Source organism: Oryctolagus cuniculus, chromosome 1 (assembly GCF_964237555.1).
Source record: "Oryctolagus cuniculus chromosome 1, mOryCun1.1, whole genome shotgun sequence".
NCBI lineage: Eukaryota > Metazoa > Chordata > Mammalia > Lagomorpha > Leporidae > Oryctolagus > Oryctolagus cuniculus.
The window spans coordinates 67,424,006-67,451,378 of NC_091432.1; the positions used below are offsets into that span (position 1 = coordinate 67,424,006).

The 27,373-nt window shown below is 41.6% G+C and overlaps 1 protein-coding gene across 40 annotated transcripts in view; it reads left to right on the forward strand.

Moving 5' to 3' along the window:
* The first annotated feature begins 63 nt into the window (after nt 1–63).
* The window catches only part of EMSY (EMSY transcriptional repressor, BRCA2 interacting), a 92,648-nt gene continuing 65,338 nt past the window's right edge, over nt 64–27,373 (forward strand). For 10 of the 40 annotated variants that reach the window (XR_011389390.1, XR_011389389.1, XM_051822186.2 and 7 more), the window contains exons 1-8: nt 64–198; nt 2,238–2,346; nt 10,078–10,177; nt 11,662–11,736; nt 13,083–13,124; nt 16,416–16,591; nt 18,044–18,196; nt 20,749–21,008. Coding sequence is in view for 37 of the 40 variants with exons in the window: in XM_051822186.2 (XP_051678146.1) it covers nt 2,277–2,346; nt 10,078–10,177; nt 11,662–11,736; nt 13,083–13,124; nt 16,416–16,591; nt 18,044–18,196; nt 20,749–21,008 (876 nt within the window). In the remaining 3 variants the exon portion in view is untranslated. Of the gene's footprint in view, nt 199–558; nt 582–2,237; nt 2,347–10,077; nt 10,178–11,661; nt 11,737–13,082; nt 13,125–16,415; nt 16,592–18,043; nt 18,197–20,748; nt 21,009–27,373 lie in introns of those variants that run through there. The other 30 variants (XM_070075675.1, XM_070075684.1, XM_070075719.1 and 27 more) reach the window with 8 other exon arrangements.

Here is a 27,373-nt window from a genome sequence, read left to right on the forward strand (position 1 = left end):
TGGAGGCCTTTTGCTGTCCGCTCTCCGAAAGGCGGGAAAGGCGAACTACACCTCCCGATGGGCAGCGCGCGGCTGCGCTTGCGCCCTGATGCTTGTCGCCATCTTGCCCCTTCTGAGGCACCGCAAACAAACCCAATTCCTGGTGTCCCCTAGTCTTGGCGGAGGAGCCTTTTAGATGAGCCCCGAAAGACCGGGCAGGTGGGTGACTCTCAGGCAGGGTCCTGGGAAGAGCTGGCAGGGAAGCCAGGGTAGAGGAGCGCCGGGCCAAGCTTTCCGAGCCCGGCTTGGGGCGCCCAGCCCCATCCTCCGTTGTTTCCTAACGGGATCGTGGGGCTCCCCGAGGTGGACCGCGGGGGGCTGTGGCAGGCCCGGTGCTGGGGGCCCCTGGGGTCCAGCCCCGGGAGCTTTCCGGTGAGTCCCGGTCGGCTGGCTGGCTGTCCGCGCGCCTCCTGTGTCTCCGTTGTCCTCTCGGCAGAGGAGGGAGCGAGGCGCGGATGCCGGCCGGGGCCCCTCACACCGGCTGCTGGCCCGGGGAGCTCCGGTCGTGGGCTTGACATTGGGATGGGCGCCGAGAGGCACGGGTGCGGAGCCTGGGCGGGCTGCTCTTGTTGTGGTGCTGCGAAGAGTGCGTGTTTGGAGAGGGGGCGGGGCGGGCTTGCCTCCTTGACACTTGAGTGGGGGGAGGATTCTGCGAGCTCGGGGCTCCCCGGGCGGGCTCCGGCGGCTCCTGCCCAGCTTTCCGAGGCGATGCGGCCCCGCGGTGGGGTCCGCCGGCGGGGACGCGCTGGGATGCCGTGACGTGGTGCTTGCTTCGGGCGGTCGCCGGCCGCCTCCGAGATCCTGTCGGGAGGCGGGGACTGGCTGGCGGAGGGAGCGGATTCCTTTGGCTCGGCCCCCTCTTCCTCCTCCCCACCCCTTGCCTTTATGTCATTCTGCCGGCCGGAGCGCGCGGTCCCGTTCCGCCGGCTGTGAGCTGCCTCCGAGCTGCGAGGACTACGGGAGGGAGGGGGAGGGGGCTCCACTCGGGGCGCAGAGTTGGAGGTAGCAGCCCCGGCGCCTGGAGCCGGATACAGCAGTTATTTCCGTTCGCTGTCTGACTTCCAGACCCGACACTGCGCTCATTCATTCTCTGGTTCATTCATTCGTTGTGCTCTCCCACCAACCATCCGTTTGTGCTTTAAGCAGACATTTACAGCGCGTCTGCTGGGCTCTAAGCAGGTGTTGTGTCAGGCCCCCCTCCCCGCCCCCGCGCTTTCTGCCCTCTAGGGAATTCCCAGGACGGAGTAAATTCTTGGCGTCTAAACTTTTGGTAAATGGTTGTTTCATGACCGCAAGCTCTCGATTCATATTTCTTTATTAAGATTTGAAGAGACCGTTCTTTGTTAAGTTCCTTTAACCCAAGTAACATGCTAGCAGCTTTACATACTTTGTTTCATGTAACTCGTAAGTGAGGAAGCCCACAGAAATCAAGTAATTTACAGTTGCTCAAGTAGTAGCGCCCACTTATTAAATCACATGGTAGCCACTAGGGAGAAACTTTACATGTACTGTTCTTTAATACTGTTAGCACACCGGGTGGCATTACCCCTCCTACCCCTCTCCCCCCTTAATGACTGATTCATTTGAAAGTTGTAAGAGGAGGGAGGGAAGGAGAGAGAGAGAGAGATCTTTCATCCACTGGTTCACTCTCCAAGTGGCTCCAAGGGCTAGGGCAGAGCCAGGCGGGGGCCAGGAGCTTCATCCCAGTCTCCCACGTGGGTGGCAGAGGCCCAAGCACTTGGGGCATTTTTCTCTGCTTTCCCCAGGCCATTGGCAGAGAGTTAGATCACAAGTGGAGCAACCAGGACATGAACCAGCCTTGGAGTTCCTGGGATAGGGGCTGCTGGCCTTCAGACCACAGCTTTACCCACAAAAACAACGCTGTCTGAGCAGATGTGGAAAGGGTAGACCCAGAGAGGCCAGCTGACCCAGAGCGCACAGCCGGCAAGTTGAAAAGCTGGAACTAGAGCCAGCGGTATCTGAGTCTGCAGCCTGTGCTCTTTAAGCTGCAGCAGGCTGCAATAGGAAGCTCTGAAATGCTTGTTTGATTCTTCATGTGTCAGTAGTAGCCAAATGCGGTGGTAAACATGATTGTGAGGTATCTTAATGGTTTTACTTCCTAACTGGTGGCTGGACCTCCAGGTGAGTGGCCTTGAATGTACTTTGGTGATTTGATTTCTTGCTTTTCCTTCTGGTAGGGAGGACAAGCTCTTTGGGGCTACCAAACAGAAGCAGCAATGCCTGTTGTGTGGCCAACCCTTTTGGATCTCAGCAGGGATGAATGCAAAAGGATTCTTCGAAAACTGGGTATGATTTTCACTTCTGATGTTTGCTATCTCATATACTCTTCCCTTTCAGTTTGGGTCATGGCTATTTGCATGGATGTCTGATGCTACATTCAAAGTTCTTTGGAGGTATAGTCTCCATCTTGCTTATTGTTGTGCCTAGCATAATGCTTTGGACATAGTAAGTACATTCATAATAATAGCAGCAGCAGCAGCAGCAGTAGTAGTAGTAGTAATAGCAGTTAGGACTTATTTGGGGCTAGTCATCTATTCTGAGTCCTTTACCTTCAACATCTCATTTAATTCTCACTTAAAACTGAAAAGTAGCTAAGTGTCCCCATTTTATAGATGAAGCTTGGAACTCAAGATTAGAATGCTGATAAATAAGTCATGGAGCAGTATTTGACCCCAGGGAATATGATTTCAGTCTCAGCCTACTATCAACCTTCATGAATTTGTTTATGAATTACATAGTATTTGTGAATTCTGAGTTAGTGTAAGCTATGCCTATTTTCCCCAGTGATATTATACTGTTGGTAATAAGACAGACTTTATGCTGGTCATTTATTTTTTAGTTCTTCTTTCCCCTTACAGCACCCTTTAGCCTTTTAGGGCGAGAATTAAGCCCTAGTACCAAGGCATCCATTGTAGGTAATGAACTAACTTCTCCCCTTGTATCTATAATGATATGAGTCATGCACCATCCTTGGGAAAATTGAGAAAAAGAATTACTCAAATCTTTTTTTTAAAGAAACAGTAATTTTTTTAAAGATTTATTTTTTTTTTTGAGAGGTAGAGTTACAGGCAGAGGGAGAGACATAGAGAAAGGTCTTTCATCTGCTGGTTCACTCCCTAAATGGCTGTAACAGCTGGAGCTGAGCTGATCCAAAGCCAGGAGCCTGGAGCTTTATCCAGGTTTCTGACGTGGGTACAGTGGCCCAAGCACTTGGGCCATCTTCTACTGCTTTCCCAGGCCATAGCAGAGAGCTGGATTGGAAGAGGAGCAGCCAGGACTTAAAGTGGTGACCGTATGGGATGCTGGCACTGCAGGCGGCGGCTTTACCCACCACACCACAGTGCTGACCCCTCAAATCATTTTCTGTGTTCTTTTGTTCCAGTGAGGATCCTTGGTTGAGAAAGGACCTTGTTTTATCTAACTTAGACTAGCACAATAAATGAAAAAATACTTTCACAAAGAATATTAAATGCTTTGGCAGCAGATATTAATTATTTAGATGCCTTTGCTTTTGAAGAGGAAAATGTGAGTCTTAAATTCAGAGTAAGGTCCTGATCCTCTTAGCACTGAATGACCCATGTGACTGAGGGCAAATTATTTTCTGTTGACATTTTTGTAAAAGAAGGATAGCTGGTACTGGTTCTGTGGAACAGCAGGTTAAGCCAGGGCCTGCAGCACTGGCACCCCATATGGGCGCGGGTTCAGGTCCTGGCTGCTCCATTTCTAATCCAGCTCCCTGCTGGTGTGCCTGGGAAAGCAGGGGAGGATGGCATAAGCCACTGGGCTCCTGCACCCTTGTGGGAGACCCAGAGGAAGCTCCTGGCTCCTGGCTCTGGCCTGGTCCCGCCCTGGTCATTGTGGCCATTTAGGGAGTGAAGCAGCAGTAGAAGATCGATCTCTCTCTAACTCTGCCTTTCAAATAAATAAATAAAGAAATAAATATTTAAAAAGATTAACATCTCCTTCATTATTTGCCTTATTACATATATATATATATACACACACATATATAGTGTATATGGAGGGCCTATCCCAGTGCCCAGTACATGAGCGTTTAGTGTTTAAAGCAGCTTTCAGACATTTGTTTATTTGCAGGTACATTTTTTCTTCAAAGGAAATCTTTGTTGGTGATTCCTGTGTGTAAACTTGATAGAATCATAGGTCCTGGAGCCTTGCTTACTTATCATTTTTGCCTGGGTTATTTCTCCTCAGGCCACATTTCAAATGGGGAAGAGAATCAATCATTGTTTTGCCCTTTTAAAATTTTTTACTTGGGCCGGTGCGGGCCGGTGCTGTGGCTCAATAGGCTAATCCTCTAGTCCCAGTCATCCTCCCGCCCTCTAGTCCCGGTCGGAGCGCCGGATTCTGTCCCGGTTGCCCCTCTTCCAGTCCAGCTCTCTGCTGTGGCCCAGGAGTGCAGTGGAGGATGGCCCAAGTGCTTGGGCCCTGCACTCGCATGGGAGACCAGGAGAAGTACCTGGCTCCTGGCTTCAAATCGGCGTGGTGCGCCGGCTGCAGTGCGTCAGCCGTGGTGGCCATTGGAGGATGAACCAACGGTAAAAGGAAGACCTTTCTCTCTGTCTCTCTCTCTCACTGTCCACTCTGCCTGTCAAAAAAAAAAATTTTTTTTTGCATCCAAACTTTTAGTGCTAATTTGAAGTTAGTTTTCTTTACACTTACTTGTAATCAGTCTAACTTGCTAACTGTCGATTATAAAGTTATATTAATATTTACTTCACAGCTGAAATAATTGCAGAGAAACATCATAAAGATTGTAGGTTGAATTGGGATTTCTGGGTTTTGGGGGCTTTGAATCAAGAGATTGCCATTGACTATAAAAATGGGTAACCTTTCCCCTAGTTCTTGCTGTGAATCACTCAAGGTGGACTGGGAATAGTTCACTATTTACTGGACCCAGAAAACCCCATAAAGTCATGCAAATCAAGAATTTCAAATCTTCGTGTTCACTTTAGGAACATTTTTGAAATTGCCCAGGCCATCAAGGGTATGCATATCCAGAAAGTCATCAAGTATCTGAAAGATGTCCCTTTGCAGAAGCAGTATGTGCCATTTTGTCACATAGTGAAGCTGTAGGTGTGCCCAGACCTACCACTGGGGCTGGACACAGGGATACAGATCTGGTGGGCACAAAGAGTACTTTTTTGTTGTATGTGTTTAAATGTGCAGAGGAGAATGCTGAATCTGAGGGTTTGGGTGTAGATTCTCTGGTTAAGGAGCGTATCCAGGTAAACAAATCACCACCATGGCACAGCGGGTCAGGCCTTAGCTGGTGATGCTGGTGCCCTGTATTCCTACACTGGAGTGGGTGCCTGTTGGGAGTCCCACTGCTCTGCTTTTTTTTTTTAAAGATTTATTTATTTATTTGAAAGTCAGAGTTAGAGAAGGAGAGAGAGACAGAGATGGAGAGAGAGAGAGACAGATACACAGAGAGAGAGGTCTTCTATCCGCTGGTTCACTCCCCAGTTGGCTACAAAGGCCGGAGCTGCACAAAGCCAGGAGCTTCTTCCGGGTCTCCCACATGGGTGCAGGGACCCAAAGACTTGAGCCATCTTCCACTGCTATCCCAGGCCACAGCAGAGAGCTGAATTGGAAGTGGAGCAGCCGGGACTCGAACCAGTGCTCATATGGGATACTGGCTCTGCAGGTAGCGGCTTTACCCTAAGCCACAGCGCCACAGCGCCACAGTGCCACAGCCACAGCCACAGCCGCAGCACCGGCCCCATAAATAAATCTTCAAAACAAAACAAAAACAGAAATGCTCTGCTTTACTTACAGAGCTCCTGGATGGATTAACCCATGTTGGATCCCCTCTTGCCAAATAGAGATGATTCTTATGAAAGGGAGCAAAGTGTCCCTAAACCAGACGAGAACATTGCATAGAAGAAAAAAATATCCCAGAAGAAATTGAAGATGTAAACCCTTATGGCCTAGGAACATGAAAGAAATGTAAAGAAAATTGAAAGTAAATCATGATGGATTTGTCTCTAATTTTAGTCAGAGCCTTGTGAGTAGTGCTGCTTCTATACAAAGGAAAACAGCCAACCTACGCGGTGGTGTCAGCTTCGGCGACCCTTCCTCCCCTTGGGAGGTAAGCTTTGTTAGCAATTTGCGCAAAGACTTCCTCCCACCCGCTGCATCATTATCATAACAATGGAACCTTTGATTCGCCTTCCAACTCTCATTCCAGGTCCAGTGTTTAGAGAGGATATTGTATTTAAGAATTGGCTTAAAATATTTTAAGAATTACCTTTGTTCTTTTAAAAATAGTTGCAGTTTTAATGCAGGATGCTAAACACTTAGGTTTTACTTAAGTATAAAGAATTTGGGATAGAGAGTTTCTTTCTGATATACTTAACATACCAGTGATAGATAAATGCTTCCTTCCTTCAGGTCTGTCTCTCCCCTGCCTTATTATAGCCATTCCTGAGCTGTAACTCTTAACTTTGTGGACCATAGTAGAACTGAATGACTGATTTATTTACATGGGAAAAGTTGAGAGCTTTATAAAAATGGCTTAGCAAAATTTTTTGTTTTCTGAGGTGTTCCTATGTGTTTATTTCATTATATTATGTTAATTTGAGTTAGCACTACAATACAACCATGCCAGAATTTCAACTAAATTTGAGCTAAGTCCCTATCTGAATATCCCCTCCAAAATGGACACTAACAAATGTGCAGGAGGTTGGGATGCTCTTAAGGTTTTTTTGTAATGAATGAGTTTCTAGAGGAAAAGAAATTCCTTGGATTGTGATAACTCCGCTGATGGCGAGAACTCTGTTCTGAATCCAGTATTGTGTGTGTAAGCTTGCTACCTCCTAATTTTGTTCATGACTTTTTAGTTGGATTTGAAATGAGACTTGAAATACGAGAAATGTTTGTTTTATTTTTTTTTTTAATTTTTTTTTTTTGACAGGCAGAGTGGATAGTGAGAGAGAGAGACAGAGAGAAAGGTCTTCCTTTTGCCGTTGGTTCACCCTCCAATGGCCGCCATGGCTGGCGCGCTGCGGCTGGCGCGCTGCGGCTGGCGCACCACGCTGATCGATGGCAGGAGCCAGGTGGTTCTTCTGGTCTCCCACGGAGTACAGGGCCCAAGCACTTGGGCCATCCTCCACCATACTCCCGGGCCACAGCAGAGAGCTGGCCTGGAAGAGGGGCAACCGGGACAGAATCCGGTGTGCCGGCCCCCCCGCAAGGTGGAGGATTAGCCTAGTGAGCCGAGGGGCCGGCCTGTTTTATTTCTTTAGTAGTTTTCTTTGAAGTAGTGCCTTGATCACCATAAATTCTACAAGTCAAAAGTGAACTTTTTCCTCAAACCGTATCTTCTACCTGACCTTTTTATTTCTTCTTATGGCATTCCCCGTTCTCCTAAGCATTTTGCAAACTGCAAAATCTTGCTCCTTTTCTTTTGCCATTACTTCCATAATCAACTCTTGATCCTAAGAAGTAAAAGCTATTTAGACTGTAATTTAGGTTTTACTCCATATGGCTACAAACTACTTTCTACTTTTATCTTTCTCTATTCTTTTATATGAGTGGACAGAAATCTTTATTATTTGTATGTTTTAGGTCCCTTGTTGGATTTTAATCACCTTGAGAACAAAGACTTTGGTACCCTATAGTAGTAATGTTTAATTAGGACTTTGATTTGAATTAGTGCTTATCCAGATACAGAATTTTTATTCTCCTTCTTGTATAAAACCCTCAAACATAAGTCATAGCAGAGGGGCTGGCGCTGTGGCACAGTAAATTAACCCTCCACTTGTGGCGCCAGCATCCCACATGGGTGCAGGCTCTAGTCCCAGCTGCTTCTCTTTCAATCCAGCTCTCTGGTATGCCCTGGGAGAGCATTAGAAGATGGCCCAAGTCCCTGGGCCCCTGCACCCGTGTGGGAGACCCAGAAGAAGCTCCTGGCTTTGAATTGGCACAGCTCCGGCCATTGCAGCCAAATGGGGAGTGAACCAGTGGATGGTTCTCTGTCTGTCTTTCTCTCTGTCTCTCCTTCTCACTGTCTATAACTCTACATCTCAAATAAATAAATAAAATCTTAAAAAGAAGTCCTAGCTTTATAAAAAAAATAAGTCGTAGCAGAAATTACTGGAACAATATGAAACGTCTTTGTCTTTCTCTGTCTCTCATCCTTCTGCATATTTGCATTTTTCCCTCCACCTGCCTCGAGTAAGGTTGCCTCTCTGAGTAAAACTAGTGTAGATGATATATTTCCCCTCTATGCCTCCATTGCTGTGTATATGTAAACTGTTTCATCATAGTTGTCCATGACTTGTTTCATTGTAGCTGTAATCTAGAGTTAACTCCTTTAGGGTGGGACTTACATACGTACTATCTGGTTTGTATATAATAGGACTCAATACTGACTTTTTGAATAAAATATTCCATAAATGGGAGTATGAACATATGAAATACGGTGAACCTTTATTTGGTTATCCTGTCTTTCTAACTCTAGTCTGGGTTTAATACGAGCTGAAATGTGCCTCCTGGAACTATGTATTTCCTTCACTGCTCCAGAGGAGCAGAGGTTTGTCTCCAAGAGGACTCCATGAGATGTCTACAGAGTAGCTAGCACAGATTAAACATGCAGGGTGGTTACATTTAGGGTAATTCAGTTGGACTAGATGTTTCTGTTTAGTGTAGTTAGATCACTGTTGATAGAAAGCTTCCTTTCCACAGTCAGAACTAAATCATATGTACTGAATGAGACTATTGACTTCTTGGCATAGTACCTGGTCTGTGTTCATTATTTGGTTCATATGTATTGGCTATTGTATGTCAGGCTTTGGCAAATAGCAAATACTCATAGCAGCTCAAGTACGAAGATAATTCTAGTTTGAACATTTGATTTCCTACTGTTCTATTTGATACACCTGTTCCTAGTTTAAATGGTTTAAAGCAACTATTATTTCTTGCCATTCTGTTGGCTGCTGGCCTTGTCTGACCTATCTCATGCAGCTGTATTTAGCTGGCAGCCTGGCTGGGGACTAGGCCCAGCTAAGATGGCTGGGCCCCTCTTTTCATGTGGCTTTTCATTCTGAGCTTCTTCACAGCTTGGTGGTCTCAAGATTCTAAAAGAGCAAGGCCCTCTGTGCAAGTGCTTAGCAAGCTTCTATTTGCATCATGTTTGCAGATATTTCAGTGGTCAAAGCCGTCATATTTCAAGCCTAGAGATGGTGTGGGAGGGGGCTATGCTGGGAGGCATGCATGGTTCTTGGGGCCATTGAGGACTTTAGTTAGGTTTTATGTTTTAACCAGTACGAGGGATGGACAGTTTTGTTTTAAAAGGTTGTTGGCTGTGAAAGAGCTGCATGAAGCAGTCTGTATCGGAATTCCATAATATATGTCTTGGTTGCTGTAAGAACATTTCATGTCTCTTAATTATTTGATAGTAGTTTTTATAGATGCAAAGGATCTTTGATTTGGAAGGTATCTACAAAGTCCCTTCTAGATAAGGAAGCATTCAGAGGTGAGAAAGGACTTGCCCAAGGTCACGCAACTACTACGTGTCAATGCTGGAGCCAGAATCTTCTGTTCAAATATTTTCTCAGTTGCACTGTACTCTCAACCACCCCAGAGGGAGGAGAAATATAGTTTGAATTCTTAGGCAGGCCTAACAAATTATTTCAAGGGTTGATTAATGAAGGCATTTTAATAATGCTTTTATCAGCCTTATTACATAACTTGGAATCTATTCCCCATTGTTGGTGGCATTTGGATTAAATGTTCTTCAGGGATAATGTATGAGGCAAAATACCTAATGTTAGTTTTTCTGCCTAAACATTTTCCATACATGACTTCTGCAATAAAATATTATAAAATTATAAAAGTCCCATTTTAATCTGTTATTAGGTAACATTTTTTAAAGGAGTTTAAAAATTGCTTGCCTTTGCTTGATTTTCAGATTTCTTGCCCTGAAGTTTCACTCTACATACCCATAGTATTAAAATATTGAAGGCTTATCTTGATAAAATAATTTTCTTCTTCTAGAATTGGAGGCATATGCTGGAGTTATCAGTGCGCTTCGGGCACAGGGGGATCTCACCAAGGAAAAGAAAGATCTTCTTGGAGAACTCTCAAAAGTTCTTAGGTAAATTATCATAAAATTTGGGAGATGTGGTTCTAGAAGTTTCATTTGGAGGGTTTTTATTACTTTTCGCTCTCGATTAACTCTCAAGTTAAGTTGGAGAAGTGTTCAATTTTTTTGTTGGTACTTAGAGATCCTATTCTAGTTGTATGTTTTGTCAGTGAAAATTGCATACTTTACCATTCATTCTGTAATCCGATCAGAAAGTATTTCAGAGAGGTTTTAGTTTTGGGCCACCTGGGAAAGTGAGATCCTTCTCACATAGATGAAAGAAGGAAAAGAAGAATTGGCAGCAACTGGATAGGAGGTCTAGAGTGGAATTTGTTGGAGGGGAGTAGGTGAGGCAAGGAGGATGTCTTAATTTATGTAAGTGGGTGCTGATTATATAGTCATAGCCTTAAGCATGGTCTGTCCATTCAGCTTCCCACTTAGAGTAGCACTTGCAGCCAATAAAAAATTCTAGTAAAAGAGGTTCCTTGTTGCATTGCTTTGATTCATTTAATGAATTGATCTTTCTTGAAAATGTTCTGTTTTAGCTGGTTTCCTTTCTACATTTAAAACAATTTTCTCCTTTCTAACTGAAAATATGGGAGAAGTTTTTATTATTTAAATGACATTAATATAGGGTTGTTATTAAGCCAGATTCTCAGTTGTGTTTTTTTCATAGTTAACAATTTATATTTTGTATATGTTTGTTGTTTATGTTTTGTCATAAATTCTGCTTTCCAACCCCTTAAATATTTTGGTTCATCATATAGATAGAGCCTAAGTAGTAAAAGAATACAATTGGAAGAGTGGTATTCATTTTAGTGAATATTTATGAATGGAATGGATGTTGCTTTTTTTTTTTTTATTAGTTGTTTGGTACTACTAACTTTACATGTGTTTAATCAGGATTAATTTAAATACATTGCTTACCATTGGTAATACAGTATATAGAAGATACACAGCTGAGTGTTCAGTCATAAAGCAGCATTATCCTGGTGTCAAGTTTCCCAGCATATAGCCACAGGAAAGATTATCTTGCCACTCTCAGTTATTATATTTACTGAACATAAAATTATAGACTCATAAGCTTAGAAAAGACCTTAGAAGACTTTCTTCTGAGTGCCAAAATCCTCTTCTCCTCAGTCCTGGTTAGGAGTCATTCAGCAGCTGTTTGCATATTTAGATAACAGGAAGCTCTGCCAGTCTTGTCTCTGGTCTGACATTTCGGAGATTTGCAAGTAATGCCTTGTTATCGGGTTGAATTTGTCTCTCAGTGATTTCTAATTTGCAGTTAATTCTTTCTGCAGTAACACATAATCAGTATGAACGCTTTTCTAAGACTTTAAAGCATTTGAAGATATATTTTTAGTCTCTTGTCTATATCTTTTCACAAAGCATTCTGTCCTCCCCCAAACAAAATGTTGACTTAAACATTAATAAAAATATAGGAAAGAGCTGCCTGCTTGGCAGAGTTCTATAATGGCTATTTTTTTTCATAGCATCTCAACAGAACGCCACCGTGCTGAAGTTCGGAGAGCAGTAAACGATGAACGGTTAACAACAATTGCACATAAGTAAGCCATTAGTCATACCACCCCTGATATTTTATGACGTAGTATAACATAGTTTTGAAAAGTCTTCCTATTTTGTAGCAGATTCCTGAGTCTTATCTTAACAACAGTATTTCTATACTCAGGATCCTGACCATAGCAGTAAAAGTGGTATTAACTGTTTATTCAATTGGTTATGTCTTTTGCATTTGGTTAGGCAAGCTTTCTAAGTACTCAGGTCAGATCCTGCTACAGCCTAATCTCTGTATAACTAGAGACCACCATAGTGTAGCAGATAACTCACTTCATTCAAGCAAAGTTCAGTAACAAAGTAGTGTGCCCCCTAAAATTGATAGCTCCTTAGAGGTTGTTTGGAATGGTATTTGATATGCATATTGATTTATAAATAGGCATTCTAACTTTTTTGATATCTGATTATATCATGTATTTAAGATTCAGAAAAAAAAGACTAAAATATGTGTTCTGCGTCTAAGAATTATGAATATATCTTAATTCACTCTAAAAATAGAAAATAAAATGATAAAGGATTCTTATCAGATTGTTTTCAGATCCTTATAACTGTAATGACAGATGGGCTGAGGGTGGTGGAGGACTGAGGGCAGGGATTATGCACTAATTCTGTGTGGAGACAGTGCCTCCTAAGGAATAGAAAGGAATAGAGATTCTCCTGTAAAGGGAGGGTATTGAAACATTCTATAAAATATGGTTTAGTGTTATTCATTTGTTTTAGATTTTTTTTATGTGTCAATGTGAAATAAAACTAAAGGAAATAATTCAGTGCAGTTCCTTAATGTGATAACTAAAACAGTGTTTTTGAACCAATTGGCCGTATTTGAATTGACCTCAAAGATTCATTAGCTTCATGTGTGCTTCACTGTCCCTCATTTTACTTAACATATAAAATGGGGTGTTACCTTTTTGACAGCATTTTTGAAAGTTTAGCTCTTTATCCTAGAATTTTGAGATTCTTCAGTTGTAGGTGTGTACTACAGAAATTTGGAAAATTTCCTTTAGAGGCATTTAGTATTTAGTAGTCAGGCTAACATGGTTGACACATTCAGATAGTAATGTTTTTCTTCTTTAATTTGCTCTAAACTTTTGAACTGAGATGCTTCAAAAATAACCATTTGTGCCTGGATGCTAATTTCAGCATTGCTAATAGGAAATTTATGTGCTAGATAATAAAGTAGTAAACAATAGCTTGCATTCAGAGGCACTTAGCAACAAGATTAGTACCTAAGAAGCTTTGGAACAATATTGTGGGACAACTAGTTGTAAGATGATGCATCAGTTTCATACTTAAAGAATAACATTTATTTAGTCTCCTTTTCCTTTTTTCCCCTTTAAAGAATGAATTTATCCTTATATTTGGGTGAAAGACCAAGTTACAGGTATGCAATTAGGTTATTATTATTTCAGGCTTTTTCTTGTATTTATTTCCAAATTGAAGCTCTCAATTATTCAGGGGCACATTATTCCATTTATGACTTAACCATGCCCCTTGCTTTTCCTTCTCTTCCCCTCCTCCCTCTCCTAATACTGCCCACCCTTTAGCCATTTTGCTGCTTGGGAGACCTAGTCAGAGGGTGGGAAGGGAGAGGAGGTGCCAATTTTAATTAGTCATTTTGCTACTTGTTAGTTGTCCTGGAAAAGATTTGGTGGAAGAATTGATTAGTATTTGCCAAAATGTCTTTGCATAATATATGGGTTTCTTGAATCTGTTTGACCTCTCCCTTTCCCTCCTCTCTCCATTAGCATGGATAATTGAGAGTTGGCTTTTATCTGCCTGTGTTTCCTCTTTTTTTCCTCTCCTTTCTGATTTCTTTAATACATGAATTTCATTTTTTGAAAAGAGTTTTTACTTCAGTGTATAATTTTAAGCTTCTTAGGTCTTTCTATACTCCTGTTTTAATATTTTGTATTATGGTTTTAGTTTGCTGAGATGTATTTACTTGTTGAGCTCAAGGATCAGTGACTAGGGATTGCTGACTGCTCTCTCCTTTTTGGAAGTAGCAGCTGAGCCTGGTTCCAAAGGTTATCTACCGGAGGGCTTCCTACTCTGGGCCTGAGAGAGCAGCTAGAGGAATGCCTCCGAAGTGACGGCATTCCCTTTCTCCTTTCCCTGCCCTCCCCCACCCAAAGCAGCCGTGTAGGCCCGAAGGAATGTAGTTGAAAGGTGATGAGAAAGCGAAGAAGACGGAGTACAAAGGAGGGGGGACAAAAGGAGTGGAGAGTCTGGGATCAAAGCAAAGCCTTGCTGTGGCTTGAAGTGTAACACGTGGTTATTGTTTGGCACAAGGCCTCTGGTTAAATTCGATACTCAAATTCAGTTTTAAATTATGTTAGAGTAGGACAGCTTTAGATTTTCTAATTGGGCCACTCTTGCTCTCACTGTTTTTAGAGTTAGAAGAGGTTGGTTGTCTGGAATTTCTGCTCTCTGAACCCTTTTACCATCAGTCATGCATATAGGATACCCTGTGTATTTCTAAGTGAGAATGAGGCTGTGAGGGCCCAGGAAATTTCATTAACATCATCATAGATTTCTCAAAAGGGACTGGAGTAAGATTTCCACCCTTCCTTGACATACTTAGTATAAATAGAGTGGCATTCTTACATCGAGATTAAGGTATTCCAGTGGAGCCCTGCAGGGAGATGTTTAAAGTCTAAATGCAGTTTAGATGACTTGTGCAACTAATGCATATTTATACCTTCATTACTAAGCAAATAGGATTTTTTTTGATCTAACATTTAATTTTCACTCTCTTAAAAAAAAGTTTGAGCATGTTTGCATGAGTGGAAATTTGGAAGATTTTTAGCATCTTTTGAAAAGTTGCAGTTGTGTCCTTTGCACTGCAAGGTTTGTCTTTTCACTAGCATATATTCATGTGCTTCAAATTATTAATCTTCCATAATTTCTGCCACCATTTAAAAAATGTACCAGGTAAGTGTAGACTTTTTTGTGCTAAACTCTCACCAAGCAAGTTTATCAGTGATATTCTAATTAGATGATAGCAAAATAGAAGCCAAGAAAATAGTACTTTTAGAATTTTTTCTTTAATAATTAGCTATAGCCCTTTTCTGTGTGTCTTTCCTGTTTTTACCATTATTTGTTTTAGAACAAGCATCAACTTGAAGATTATATAATAACAAGTTTATGAGGGTTGTTGGGCTTTTAGGAGCCCTTCTTTTCCTTGTTTTAGGTTGTACTGTGTTAATCCAGGGAGGAATTTATAGATATTTCCATAGAAGCCCAATTGGATTCATCAGCTCTTAGAAATTCCTTTCTTAACTGACGTTAAATCCTCCTTAAATTGTAATTTATTCCAGTCAGTGAAAGTTGGTAGTAATTACACAACAGTATCTAATTTGTATAAATCAAAGACAAAAATTAGACATACATGAACATTCAAAAATTTTTATACCTTCTGCTTATGAGGTGGCAAATCGTTTCAGTATCATACTGTATGTTTGTTGAAGGAAGTATTTATTAGTTGTGTGATCTTAGGCAAGTGAATTAACCAACACGTGACTCAGTTTCCCCATCTATAAAAAGCGGTGATAATACTACCAACTTCATAGGATTGTTGAGTGAACTATATGAATTAATACATGAAAAATGTTGAGGACAATGCTTGCCATTTTGTAAGTGCTTAATTGATGTTAACTGTCGTCACCATTGTCACCATCATTATCATTATTCCCCTACCCACTAACAAGGGCTTTTGTGTTCTGTATCTAAATCTGAAGAATCAGTGGACATACAGTCTTAACTTCTCAGTTTGGTTGAGGAATCTATAGTTCTAGAAAAGTGCAGAAATATTCTGATTTAGCAAAGGGATTGGTTGCTTTTAGGTAAAATGTGTATTTTATCACAAATCATTAGTTAGGGTCTTTCATGGAGCCTAGTTGGGAGAAGTGATATGACTGCTTTGTATGCAACCTCCGGTTGTATTCCTGGGATAAAATGTACTCAAGAAATTTAGGGTAGAGAAGTATCTGCTTAGAGATGAATCCAGTTGCCTCAAATCCCTAGAGTGCAGGGTAGAATAAATATGTAAGGATAAAGTAGTGCTAGGTTGCTTTCAGTGTCCTCAGGTCTTGTCTGCTTTTAACAAGAAGGAGAATACAATACATCATCAGTGACACTTGCTGTTATTTAGTCCTCTTCTATCCTCATTACCCATTACCTAACCTCTCCCCCTCGTTTACTGCCTCAGTTTCCCTTATTTGAAAGCCTTTAGAACCTCTTGCCTTGCAGGCAGTTAGATAATTTTGCAAAGATTCAATGAATTCTATTCTTAATTATTAAGAAAAGTCTGATTTTGAAAGTTGTGAGTGGTTTTCCTTTGTTGGATGAATTATCAAGTTAAGTTCTAAAAGCTAGTAGAAATTCAAGTTTTCATTAGTGATACCAGACTTAATGAAATTGATATTTATTTAGAATGCACAGAAAAATTTTTGATACTTTCAATTATGTTCATTATAAAATTTAGCTTATGGAATAAAATGTGTAAGAGCTTAAGTGTGTGTCATTCTGTGAATTCTGATTATTCGTAATATGATCTTACTTGCTTAAAATAAAGCCTCTCCATTCAGGGTATTGTTACAATTTAAAGTTATATTTTTTTGGTTCGTTTTTAGTGATTGAGAACCCTTGTAGCAGCGTTTTCTTTTTTGTTTAGTATGTCTGGACCTAATAGCTCTTCAGAGTGGTCCATTGAAGGTCGTCGATTGGTACCACTGATGCCCCGACTGGTTCCCCAAACCGCCTTCACTGTAACAGCTAATGCTGTTGCCAATGCAGCTATCCAGCACAATGCATCTCTTCCAGTGCCTGCAGAAACAGGAAGCAAGGAAGGTGAGTAGAAAAATATTTCTGTTAGAAAAAATGTCTTATTTTTCATCTATTCTTAGCCCAGTTTTTAAAAGGAATAAGGCAGAGTGGACAGTTCTGGCTGTGAAGCTGGGAACTGAAGTTTTGAGATCAGTGTGACTTATCAGAAGTGAATAGAAGGCCTTAATGGAGGATATTAGAAACTAAGATGACAGAAGTCATTTAGCTGCTGGAAAAAGATGCTGAATGGATAGCTTCAGGAAACAAAGCTCCAGTTTTATCTTCTGGAATCAATGGAATAGGTTTCCTCTCTGTTCTCATCAATGTGCTCAATCTGGCAGATAGAGAGACTTTCTTGATTGACATTTGGTTTAAAAATCATTGAATTCTCCTGAAGATTAGTATTAAATTTGAAAGATTTGAAAGATTAGTATTAAATTTGACTCCAGTAGCATAGGTTGGTTTTGCCTGACAAGAACCCTGAAAACATTGCGTTTGTCAGGTGACTCTGAGAAACTGCCTATTTTTGCCTGGTAATGGGCCTTGGAACAGAGTGAGACACCCTCTTCGTGCAGGCCAGGCTCTTTTTTAGGCTGAAACAAGCTATATTTGAGGGAGACTGTTACCAGTGTGCAAACTTTGCCTCCATTGCATCCCTGTTTCTTTGTTGTCAGAGAGGTATCTTTCCTTTATTTCCCGTTTTTACCTTTGCCAGCTGTCTGGTAGAGTGGAGAGAATATAGAATTTCCAGTAGTCAAATCTGTGTTTGAATCTTCAGCAAGTTTTCGTGTCTGTAAGCCTTGCGTTTCTTACCTCCAGGAGGAGGATGTGGTGCTACGAGGATTAGTGATAATGTATGGAAAGGAGTTCTCTCAGTGTTTGGGACCTAGGAACTGGTGCATAGGAGCTTTTCTTGTTGAGCTGTGTCCTTTCACTGAATGATAAAGAGGTTGAAACATGTCACTATTTTAATTATGAGTACAGTAGTGCTTAGATGGCAAATGATTCATGGGTTGGGTTATGGAGAGGGACCTTATCTTGATTCTCCCCTTTGGTAGCCTGGTTGGAAATTGCTATGGTTAGGGAAAAATTAACTGTTATCCCATCATTGGTACTGCTAATAGTATGAAAAGGGAGAATAAGTATGTGCCTGTTTTCTAACTCCTGCCATGAATGAAAAATGACTTTCATTTTTCTTAATTTAGTTTTAAACTTAATTTATTTGAAATTGTGCTTCTCCATTGACAATATCACCTGTAGATAAGCTATTAAATATTTGGGAAAAATCCATTTAAATGATGATTTTTCAGGAAAGGTCATTAATGCCTTTTAACTTGTGGACCTAATACCTAGTTCTGGCCTCTGACTTTTGATCACATGAAAATGTTAAGATTGGCCTGCAATAAAAATAGTTTTTCTGTATGCCTGGACAGTTTTGGTGAAAGTTAACAGCAGACTTTTTTATCGTTCCTTCAGTAGTGGTTTGCTATTCCTACACAAGTACTACGTCAACCCCAACCTCTACCCCCGTTCCAAGTGGCAGCATAGCAACGGTTAAGTCTCCAAGACCTGCCAGTCCTGCCTCCAATGTAGTTGTCTTGCCAAGTGGAAGTACTGTTTATGTCAAAAGTAAGTGATATCCTCAGTGTTATCAGGGCCATCTTGGCTAAATGTGGCAGTGTAGGATTTGATAAGATCTGCCTTCCTGGAAAAAGTCACCAGGCCACTAGCTATCAGCAGTGGTTAGTTTTTGAAGGTATTGAATTCCTTTCTTTACATGTGACTAGGTGTATATTGCTGTTTAATAGGTTTTGGGGTTGGAGAAATGACTGCCTTTTTGTGGCCTGTGGGGATTTTGTGTTTGAATAGTGCTATCCTTCAAGTATTCACTTGTTTTGACTGTCATGGAATAGAAATGTGAACAGGGGTGGGCCTTGTGGCATATCCTGGGAAGCTGCAGCTTGAGGCAACTGCACTCCATATCTGAGTGCTGATTCCAGTGTTGGCTGCTGTGCTTCTAATCCAGCTCCCTGCGAATGTGCTGAAATACTTGAGTCCTTACCAGCCACCTGGGAGACCAAGAGTTCCTGGCTTTCGCCTGGCAGAGCCCAAGATCGTAGCCACTTGGGGAGTGAATCAGTGGGTGGAAGATCTTTCTCCCTCTTAACCAGAGGATACATGATCTCTTTCCCTCCCTCTCTGTCCCTCTGCCTTTCAAATAAAGACATTGTTAAAGAGAAATGTGAGTAGAAACTGTAGCAATGTGCTTATGCGATTTACTCAGTACTCACTTCTTGTAATCTTTGTAGTGTTTTCTTAAATTATTTCACAGAACATGTCATCCAAATGTTAAGATTTCAGTGAAACATTATAGGGAATCTATTTTATATTTTTGGTTAATTGTAATTTTTTGAAAATTTTTTCTTGATTTTGCCCTATGAAGTATTTTGTTGTCAAGCTCATTTTTTGTTTTTGTTTTTAATTTCTGTTATCAATGTTTATTTTATTTTGAAGTTTATTTTTTGCTTTTGATATCAACTATGATTTAATTTTTATTTTTCCCGATATAGTTATAAATATGACTTCTTTGTAACTTTTAGTGGTAGAGGTTGCTGTTTTGGACAGGAGTCATTCTGGGTCATTGTTGGTCCTGTTTAAATTACAGTCAAAAAAACCGAAAGTGTAGGAGTTATATTTTATTACCAATTCCAGAGTCATGCTGTATAATTTCTTATGTCTGTTCAGTAGAGATTTCTTGTGCAGGTTGCTGTGTATGTGTCTCACTTAGTTTTTTCTTTTTTTTAACAAGTTTACAAAAACAGTTGAAGCTTTACTATATAAAGAGAAAGCAATACATCAGAACTATTCAGTTTATATCTGATTACTGTGGATTTAGCGAAGGTGGTCCTTTAAAATAATAGTAGACCTATTTTTTTAAACACTGAAAGTGAATTCCAAACATGAGAAAGCTATTTCATGTTACATACAGTTTTAACCAACAGGAAATTTGTTGCTTTATACTCAGAAGTCATACCGATTACATTAATTTGGGATAAAATCATTAATTCACCTAATTTTGTGGGCAAGGAACTCCAATATGGGATATGGGCATCCCAAGCAGTGTCTTCAGTGCTGGACCAAACACCTGCAGGGGAATAAACCAATAAGATTTAGTCAGGCCCCCTGGGAGCCTCTTCACAATGGGAAACGTGCTGACAGTTACATGGCTATCTGGTAAGTGGTACAGAAGGGAATGTGCAAAGTGATTTATAAACTCAGAGCAACATGGATTCTCTTTGCCTAGAGGAGTAAGGGAACGCTTCACTGAGGAGGCGGCTTGTGGGATGATGAAGAGGTTGTTGATGGTGAGTGGTGTTCCCCAAAGGACAGTGGATGTTGGGACCCAGAGATGGACAGAGTGTGGTAGGTGGCTTTGGGGGATGGTGAGCGGTTTACCTTGTCAAGGTCATAGGATTGTCCAGGGTTGGATACAACAGGATATTGCTGTGTTGGAAAGATGTGGGGCCTTGAATGATATGATGATGGTGTTGTGCCTCATTGTGTAGGAGATAAAGCTGTTAAAGGATTTTTAGGCAGCGCATTGGCATGATTAGATGTAAAGTTTCTAACTTGTAGTAGGATGGAGGATAGAATAGAAGAATAGAGTAGATACACAGATATCTTTTAGGAAGTTGTTGGTTACATACAGGCAAGCAGATACAGCCTGGCGTGGAGCAGTTGCATAGGTTGAAAATAAGATACCATGTCCCATATTGGAGTAGCTGGGTTTGTATTCTGCTAATGTGGAACCTGGAAGGTAGCGGTGATGGCTGAGGTGATCAAGTTCCTGCCACCCACATGGGGAACCTGGATTCAGTTTATTTCCTGGCTCTGGCCATCCAGTTGTGTGAGCATTTGGGGAATGAATCAGCAGATGGGAGAGCTCTCTCTTGTCTGTGTCTCTTTATGTGTCAAATAAGTAAATAAAAATGTTAAGAAAAGGATGGAAGGCATTCAGGGACAACTTCTCTGAAGGAAGTTTGATGAGACTTACTGTTGAGTAGGCATAAGGCAAAGGAAGGGGGCAATGATGACTTGATGACACGAAGATTTTAAAAGTATAGTGTACAAATGCAAGATTAGGTTGGTGTCACTATAGCAGGATTGTCATTACCTTTCAGGTGTTAGCTGTTCAGATGAAGATGAAAAACCCAGAAAACGAAGGCGAACCAACTCTTCTAGCTCCTCTCCCGTTGTCCTAAAGGAAGTTCCAAAGGCTGTTGTTCCTGTCTCAAAGACAATCACTGTGCCTGTGAGTGGCAGTCCCAAGATGAGCAACATCATGCAGAGTATTGCCAACTCCTTACCACCCCACATGTCTCCCGTGAAAATAACCTTCACCAAGCCGTCAACACAGACGACAAACACGACAACACAGAAGGTATGTCGTGGGGGAGTTTCTGCCTGCCAGTTACTGTTTCCATCTCTTTCAGACTGTGTGACTCAGGTAGAACAAACATGAATTCAGTGCTCACTATGTACTGGGAAATGTTTACCATCTCTTTGTTTTTAATTCTGCACAAAAAGCTTTGGTCTAGGTATTATTAGTTCACTTTTGGCAACCATGGCTCAGACACGGTAACTGGCTTGCCTAGGTTGACACAGCTCTCAGATCTCCTGCTTCTAAGACTTGTGCTCTATATTATCGTTATTATACCATTTGGGAAAAAAAAAGAAAATAGAAGTTTTTTTTAAAACTTTCATGAACATTCATATGACCTTGCCTTTAGAAACTCAGTCTTCACTTTGTAAAAGTAACAGAGTTGTCAGAGTTAGATGTTTCTTAGAATAAAGGATGTAATTAAGTGAATAATTGTTTTGTTGGTCTTTATTTGCTATCATTAATTCATTCCTAAACCCTTCTCTGAGTGTGTTCAAGGCAGTGGTACTTTGTCAAGTTCACGTTGTCCAGTCCCTCAGTCTTCTCAAACTAATCTTGGTCCTGATGACTCAGTAGGCTTGATGCCTCCCTGTACTTACCATCATTCTTACCATCTTTGTCAGTTGATGTATTTATTTTGCTAGTAGCTTCCTGGTACATGAGTATACGAAAAGTAAATCCTTTGAGGTCTTTTGCTTGGTAGATTGCAGATTTCTTTTTACTCTCCTTCTTTCTTAATGGCTTGGCTAAGTAAAGTATTCTAGGTTGGATCATTTTCTCTGAATTTTAGAGATGTTGCACCGTTGGCTTCTGGTTGCCACTGTTGCTTTTGGGAAGCTCAGTTCCATTCTAATTTTAGAATTAAAGTTAGTGTTTTTTTTTTTGTTTTGTTTTGTTTTTTTTTTAAGATTTATTTATTTGAAAGAGTTAGAGAGAGACTGAAAATCTTCCATCTGCTGGTTCACTTCCCAAATGGCCGCAACGGCCAGAGCTGAGCCAATCCAAAGCCAGAAGCCTAGAGCTTCTTGTAGGCCTCCCACATGGGAGCAGGGGCCCTAGGACTTGAGCCATCTTCCACTGCTTTCCTAGGCCATAGCACAGAGCTGGATGGGAAGTGGAGCAGCCGGTACTCGAACCGGCGTCCATATGGGATGCCAGCACTGCAGGTGGCGGCTTTACCCACTATGCCACAGCCCTGGCCCCTAGATGTTTTGCTCGATGAAAACTCTTAGTGCTTTTTAAGTTCTGAAATTTCAAAGCAATGTTCCTTGGTGTCAGGTCTTTATTTTATCCATTTGACTATGTATTCAGTGGGCCTTTCTTGAGCTATTTCTTTGGTTATTCTATTATTTAGAAAGTTGAACTGCTTGGATTGATCCTCTAATTTTTTCCCTCATTCCCATTTTCCATTTGGCTTTTGGAACTAAATCTCCTGGATTCATATCCCAGCTTTTGCCACTTACTAGCTATGTGACTAAGGGAAAACTAATCCATCATGTAAATTTCTCATCTGTAAAGTAGGGTTTTTCCCCATAGGATTTTTTTTTTTTTTTTTTTGACAGGCAGAGTTAGACAGTGAGAGAGAGAGAGACAGAGACAGAGAGAAAGGTCTTCCTTCCTTTGGTTCACCCCCACAAATGGCCGCTACGGCCAGCGCGCTGCGCCAATCTTAAGCCAGGAGCCAGGTGCTTTTCCTGGTCTCCCATGCTGGTGCAGGGCCAAGCACTTAGGCCATCCTGCACTGCACTCCTGGGTCACAGCAGAGAGCTGGACTGGAAGAGGAGCAACCAGGACAGAATCTGGCGCCCCAGCTGGGACTAGGACCCGGGGTGCTGGCGCTGCAGGCAGAGGATTAGCCTAGTGAGCCACAGCACTGGACTCCCATAGGATTTTTGAGTGTAAATAACTGATAGAATAGAGCCTAGCACATAGTAAATGCTCTGTTAATATTATTATTAATTTCTATATCTTTTAACTTTATCCTTTAGTAGTTAGAAAGAGAAGGAGAGACAGAAAGAGATCTTCCATCCTCTGGTTCACTCTCCAAATGGCTGGAATGGCTAGGGCTAGGCCAGTTTGAAGTCAGGAGCCTGGAACTCCATCCAGGATTCCCACAAGAGTGACAGGGGCCCAATCCTTTGCTGCTTTGCCAGGTGCCTTAGCAGGGAGCTGGATTGGAAGTGGAGCAGCTGGCACTTGAACAAGCACTCATAGGGGATGCCTGCGTCACAGGTGGTGGCCCCCCACAATAATTTTTTTTGATATTTTCTTTTTTCATGTTTTCTCACCTGTAAGTTCCTTTCCTGTATTTGTTTTGATCTCTTTCATTTCAGAATGTTCTGCAGTATCTGACTGTGTGCTTATGTATGAACATGGACACTAGAAAGAGGACAAAGCTCTGTGTGTGGGTGGGACATGTTGTCTGGTGACTTTCACTGCGGTTGACCTAGCTGGGCTGTTTGGTGAAGAAGTACCACTACCCCTTTACCTCCCTCAGTGTCACTGTCTTTATGGCTTTTTCTTGGATGGGTCAGATTCCTCAAAGAAGAATCCTCTAGTCTCTTTCCTTGAGTAGTCTAAGACTAGCTCCTTCTGTTTGAGGACTAAATGGAGAAAGATCTTTTATGTAGACCCTGTTGGCTTTCAGTGTGGTATTGCCCTTCCCAGCTGTGCCTGATGGTATCAGATCCCTCAGCTTCAGTTTCTCCCTCATGAAAATAAATTCATAGTCTTCTCTTAGGTAGGGGAGGATGGCTGGAGGTCCAAGTGCTTCTTCTTTTTTTTTTTTTTTTTGACAGGCAGAGTGGACAGTGAGAGAAAGAGAGACAGAGAGAAAGGTCTTCCTTTTGCCGTTGGTTCACCCTCCAATGACTGCCGCGGCTGGCTCACCGCGCTGATCCGATTGCAGGAGCCAGGAGCCAGGTGCTTTTCCTGGTCTCCCATGGGGTGCAGGGCCCAAGCACTTGGGCCATCCTCCACTGTACTCCCTGGCCACAGCAGAGGGCTGGCCTGGAAGAGGGGCAACCGGGACAAAATCCGGCGCCCCGACCGGGACTAGAACCTGGTGTGCCGGCGCCGCTAGGCGGAGGATTAGCCTAGTGAGCCGCGGCGCTGGCCCCAAGTGCTTCTTAAACAGCGTTTCAACCAACTTTTGTCTCCCTAAGTCCCAATTTATCCTTACTTCAGAAGCATCTGGTGTCCTAAATTCTAGAGTCTCTGGGATAGTGCAGGTTGTCTTGTTTTTCATTCTTGTATTTGTTGCCTTAGGTTTCTGCTTTGTTGGATATAATCGATCCATCTCGGTTCGTCTGTTTTCCAGTTTCCAAACTTTATAGCTGTTGTCTCCTTTTTGTTTTGACCTTGTGGCTTTGTGTGTCTTAACCCCTTTAAAAATAAAAATTCTTTCATACTGTTTTAGAGGAATTTGGGGAAGGGGCTGAGGTCAATTCTGTGTTCAGAGCGTGATCTTCTCACCTTTGAATCTTCAGTCCCATGACTTTTCTGTTTTTAATTTTTTTTAAGATTTATTTATTTATTTCAAAGGCAGAGTTACAGAAAGAGAGGGAGAGAGATCTTCCATCTGTAGTTCACTTCCCAAATGGTCACAACACTCGGAGCTGGGCTGGTCCAGATCCAGGAGCTTCTTTCGGGTCTCCTACATGGGAACGGGGAGCTGGATTGGAAATGGAGCAGCCGGGACTTGAACCAGTGCCCATATGGGGTGCCGGTGCTACAGGTGATGGCTTTACCTGCTAGGCCACAGCACTGGCACCAGTCCTATGACTTTCATTTAAAGAACCTCCTTGAGTTTCTTGGAAAGATATCATTATATAATAGATTAAAAATTATTTTCTTATTAACTATGTGAAAATGGGCTGATCTGTGGGATATAGTTCCATCTTTAACCTTAGGATGAAGGATTATGGTGTAGTATTCAAACCAAGCAAGAATTGTTGTTGTCACAGAGAGTTGGTTGGGACCCCAGTTCTTTTAGTATAATCTGAGATAAATTCATCTTTTTACTCATATGTGAGATAAAAATGCCAATCTTAGGAATTTATTGTTAGGATTAAATGAGATTGGGTAAAGAGTGACATAAGGTATGTACTCAAAAATTGTTAGCTTCCTTTCCTTGTAGATATTTTATCGAAAGCTATGTTGTCTTTATTTACACTGTTGATAATGAACTGTTCCAGATAAGAAAATTCTTCAATTCTGTGAAGCTTATTTCTTCTTCTCTCTCTCTTTTTAAATGTTTATTTATTTGAAAGGCAGAGTGACGAGAGAGGGGGAAGGTCAGAGAAAGAGATCTTCCATCTACTGGTTCACTTCCCAAATGGCTACCATGGCTAGGGGATGGTTCAGGCAAAAGTTAGGAGCCCAGGACTCCCTCTGGGTCTCCAATGGGGTGGCAGGAATCCAGGTACTTGTACCATCATCTGCTGCTTTCCCAGGCATGGTAGCAGTGAGCTGGATCAAAAGCAGAGCAGCTGGTATGTGCTACCTGTGTTGCAGGTGGCTGTTTAACATGCTGTGCCATAATATATCACTTATCACTTAATATGTAGAAATTACTGATTTTTGATGGCTTCCTATGTATTAAATTTAAAGATTTTATTTATTTCAGAGGTAGAATTACAGACACAGAGAGGGAGAGACAGAGAGAAAAGTCTTCCAAGGCAGATTCACTCCCCAAAATGGCCACAATGGCCAGAGCTGAGCCGATCTGAAGCCAAGGAGCCAGGAGCTTCTTGCAGGTCTCCCATGTGGGTGCAGAGGTCCAAGCACTTGGGCCATCTTCCACTGTTTTCCCAGACCATAAGCAGAGAGCTGTTTCGGAAGAAGAACAACACGAACTGGCACTTATATGGGAAGCTGGCACCACAGGCAGAGGCTTAGCCTACTATGCCATAGTACCGGCCCCTATGTGTTATACTGAATATAAGTTTTGCATATTTATTTGATGACTCCACAACTATCTTTCTGGCTGTTACATTTCATATAGTGTTATGGTTATTACTTTCTGGGCTGGTCCAGTGTAGGTGATGTCAGCCTGCTACACTCCCAGTTTTTAAATCTACTTACTGTAACACTTTTATTGTTGACAGGCCTTGGTTGCTGCATTTTATTTTATTAGTAATTCTCTTTTTCTGTCTTCTCATCTTCTCTTTCAATCTGGCATTTGAGAAATAGAATAGCAATGCCAATGCCAAAGCCAGAAGAGCACTTATCTCTCAACCATATCCCCCTATTGCCTTACTGTGTTTTAATTTTATTCATTATACTTATAACTAACTGATATTATAAAGCTGTTGATTTTCTGTTTCTCCCATAGACTATTAGATGCTGAGGGAAAATATTTTTTCTTATTCATCACTGTATTCCCGAGTGTTAGAATAGTGTTTGACTTGTAGTAGGTACTAATTGAGATTTGCTGAATGAATGAGTGCATTAATTAATTAGTACACAGATAGATAGATCTGGCTCCAAAGATGGATTTGCCACTTCTCTTGAGCCTCAGTTTCCTTAAAAAAGCAAAGACAACAATACGACTTCCTAGACTTATTGGGACAATCAAATGAGATGATTCATGGAAAATACTTAACCATGGTGCATACAGTGAACATAGAGTACATAGCACATAACATTACTAATTTCCTAATCTTTGTTGGTAGACTTGTGTAAAAATGGTTGTAATAGGTGGAGATTCATTGATTTATCATATCTTTTTTTTTTTCAAGAATTATTTTATTTATTTGAAAGAGTTACAGAGAGAGATAGAGCCAGAAAGAGGTCTTCCATTCCGCTGGTTCATCCCCCAAATGATCGCAAGAGCCAGAGCTGAGCTGATCTGAAGCCAGGAGCCAGGAGTTTTCTTTTGGGTCTCCCACACAGGTGCAGGGGCCCAAGCACTTGGGCCATCTTCTACTGCTTTCCTAGGCCATAGCAGAGAGCTGGATTGGAAGTGGAGCAACCGGAACTCGAACCGGCGGCTATATGGAATGCCGGCACTGCAGGCTGGGGCTTTAACCCGCTGCACCACTGTACCAGCCCCTAATTTTGTTTTTCTTTTCTGAACTTTTAATGGAGAATGAATAGTGGAGGTTGTCAGATGCCTATAAAAGGGTATATTTATCTACAAAGTCATATATGAATTATGCCATGAGGTTTCAGATTCAAAACCTTAAATTTGCCTTATTATGTTTAAAAAAAATTAACATTTAAAGCAACCTAAATTAAAAAATAAGACTCTTTCATTCCATATATATTTATTGAGCATGTGCTATGTTCTGGATGTAAAGCCATTTTGTGTCTCATACATGGTACCATTAGTTTTATTTTTTCATGGACATGCTAACTATGAG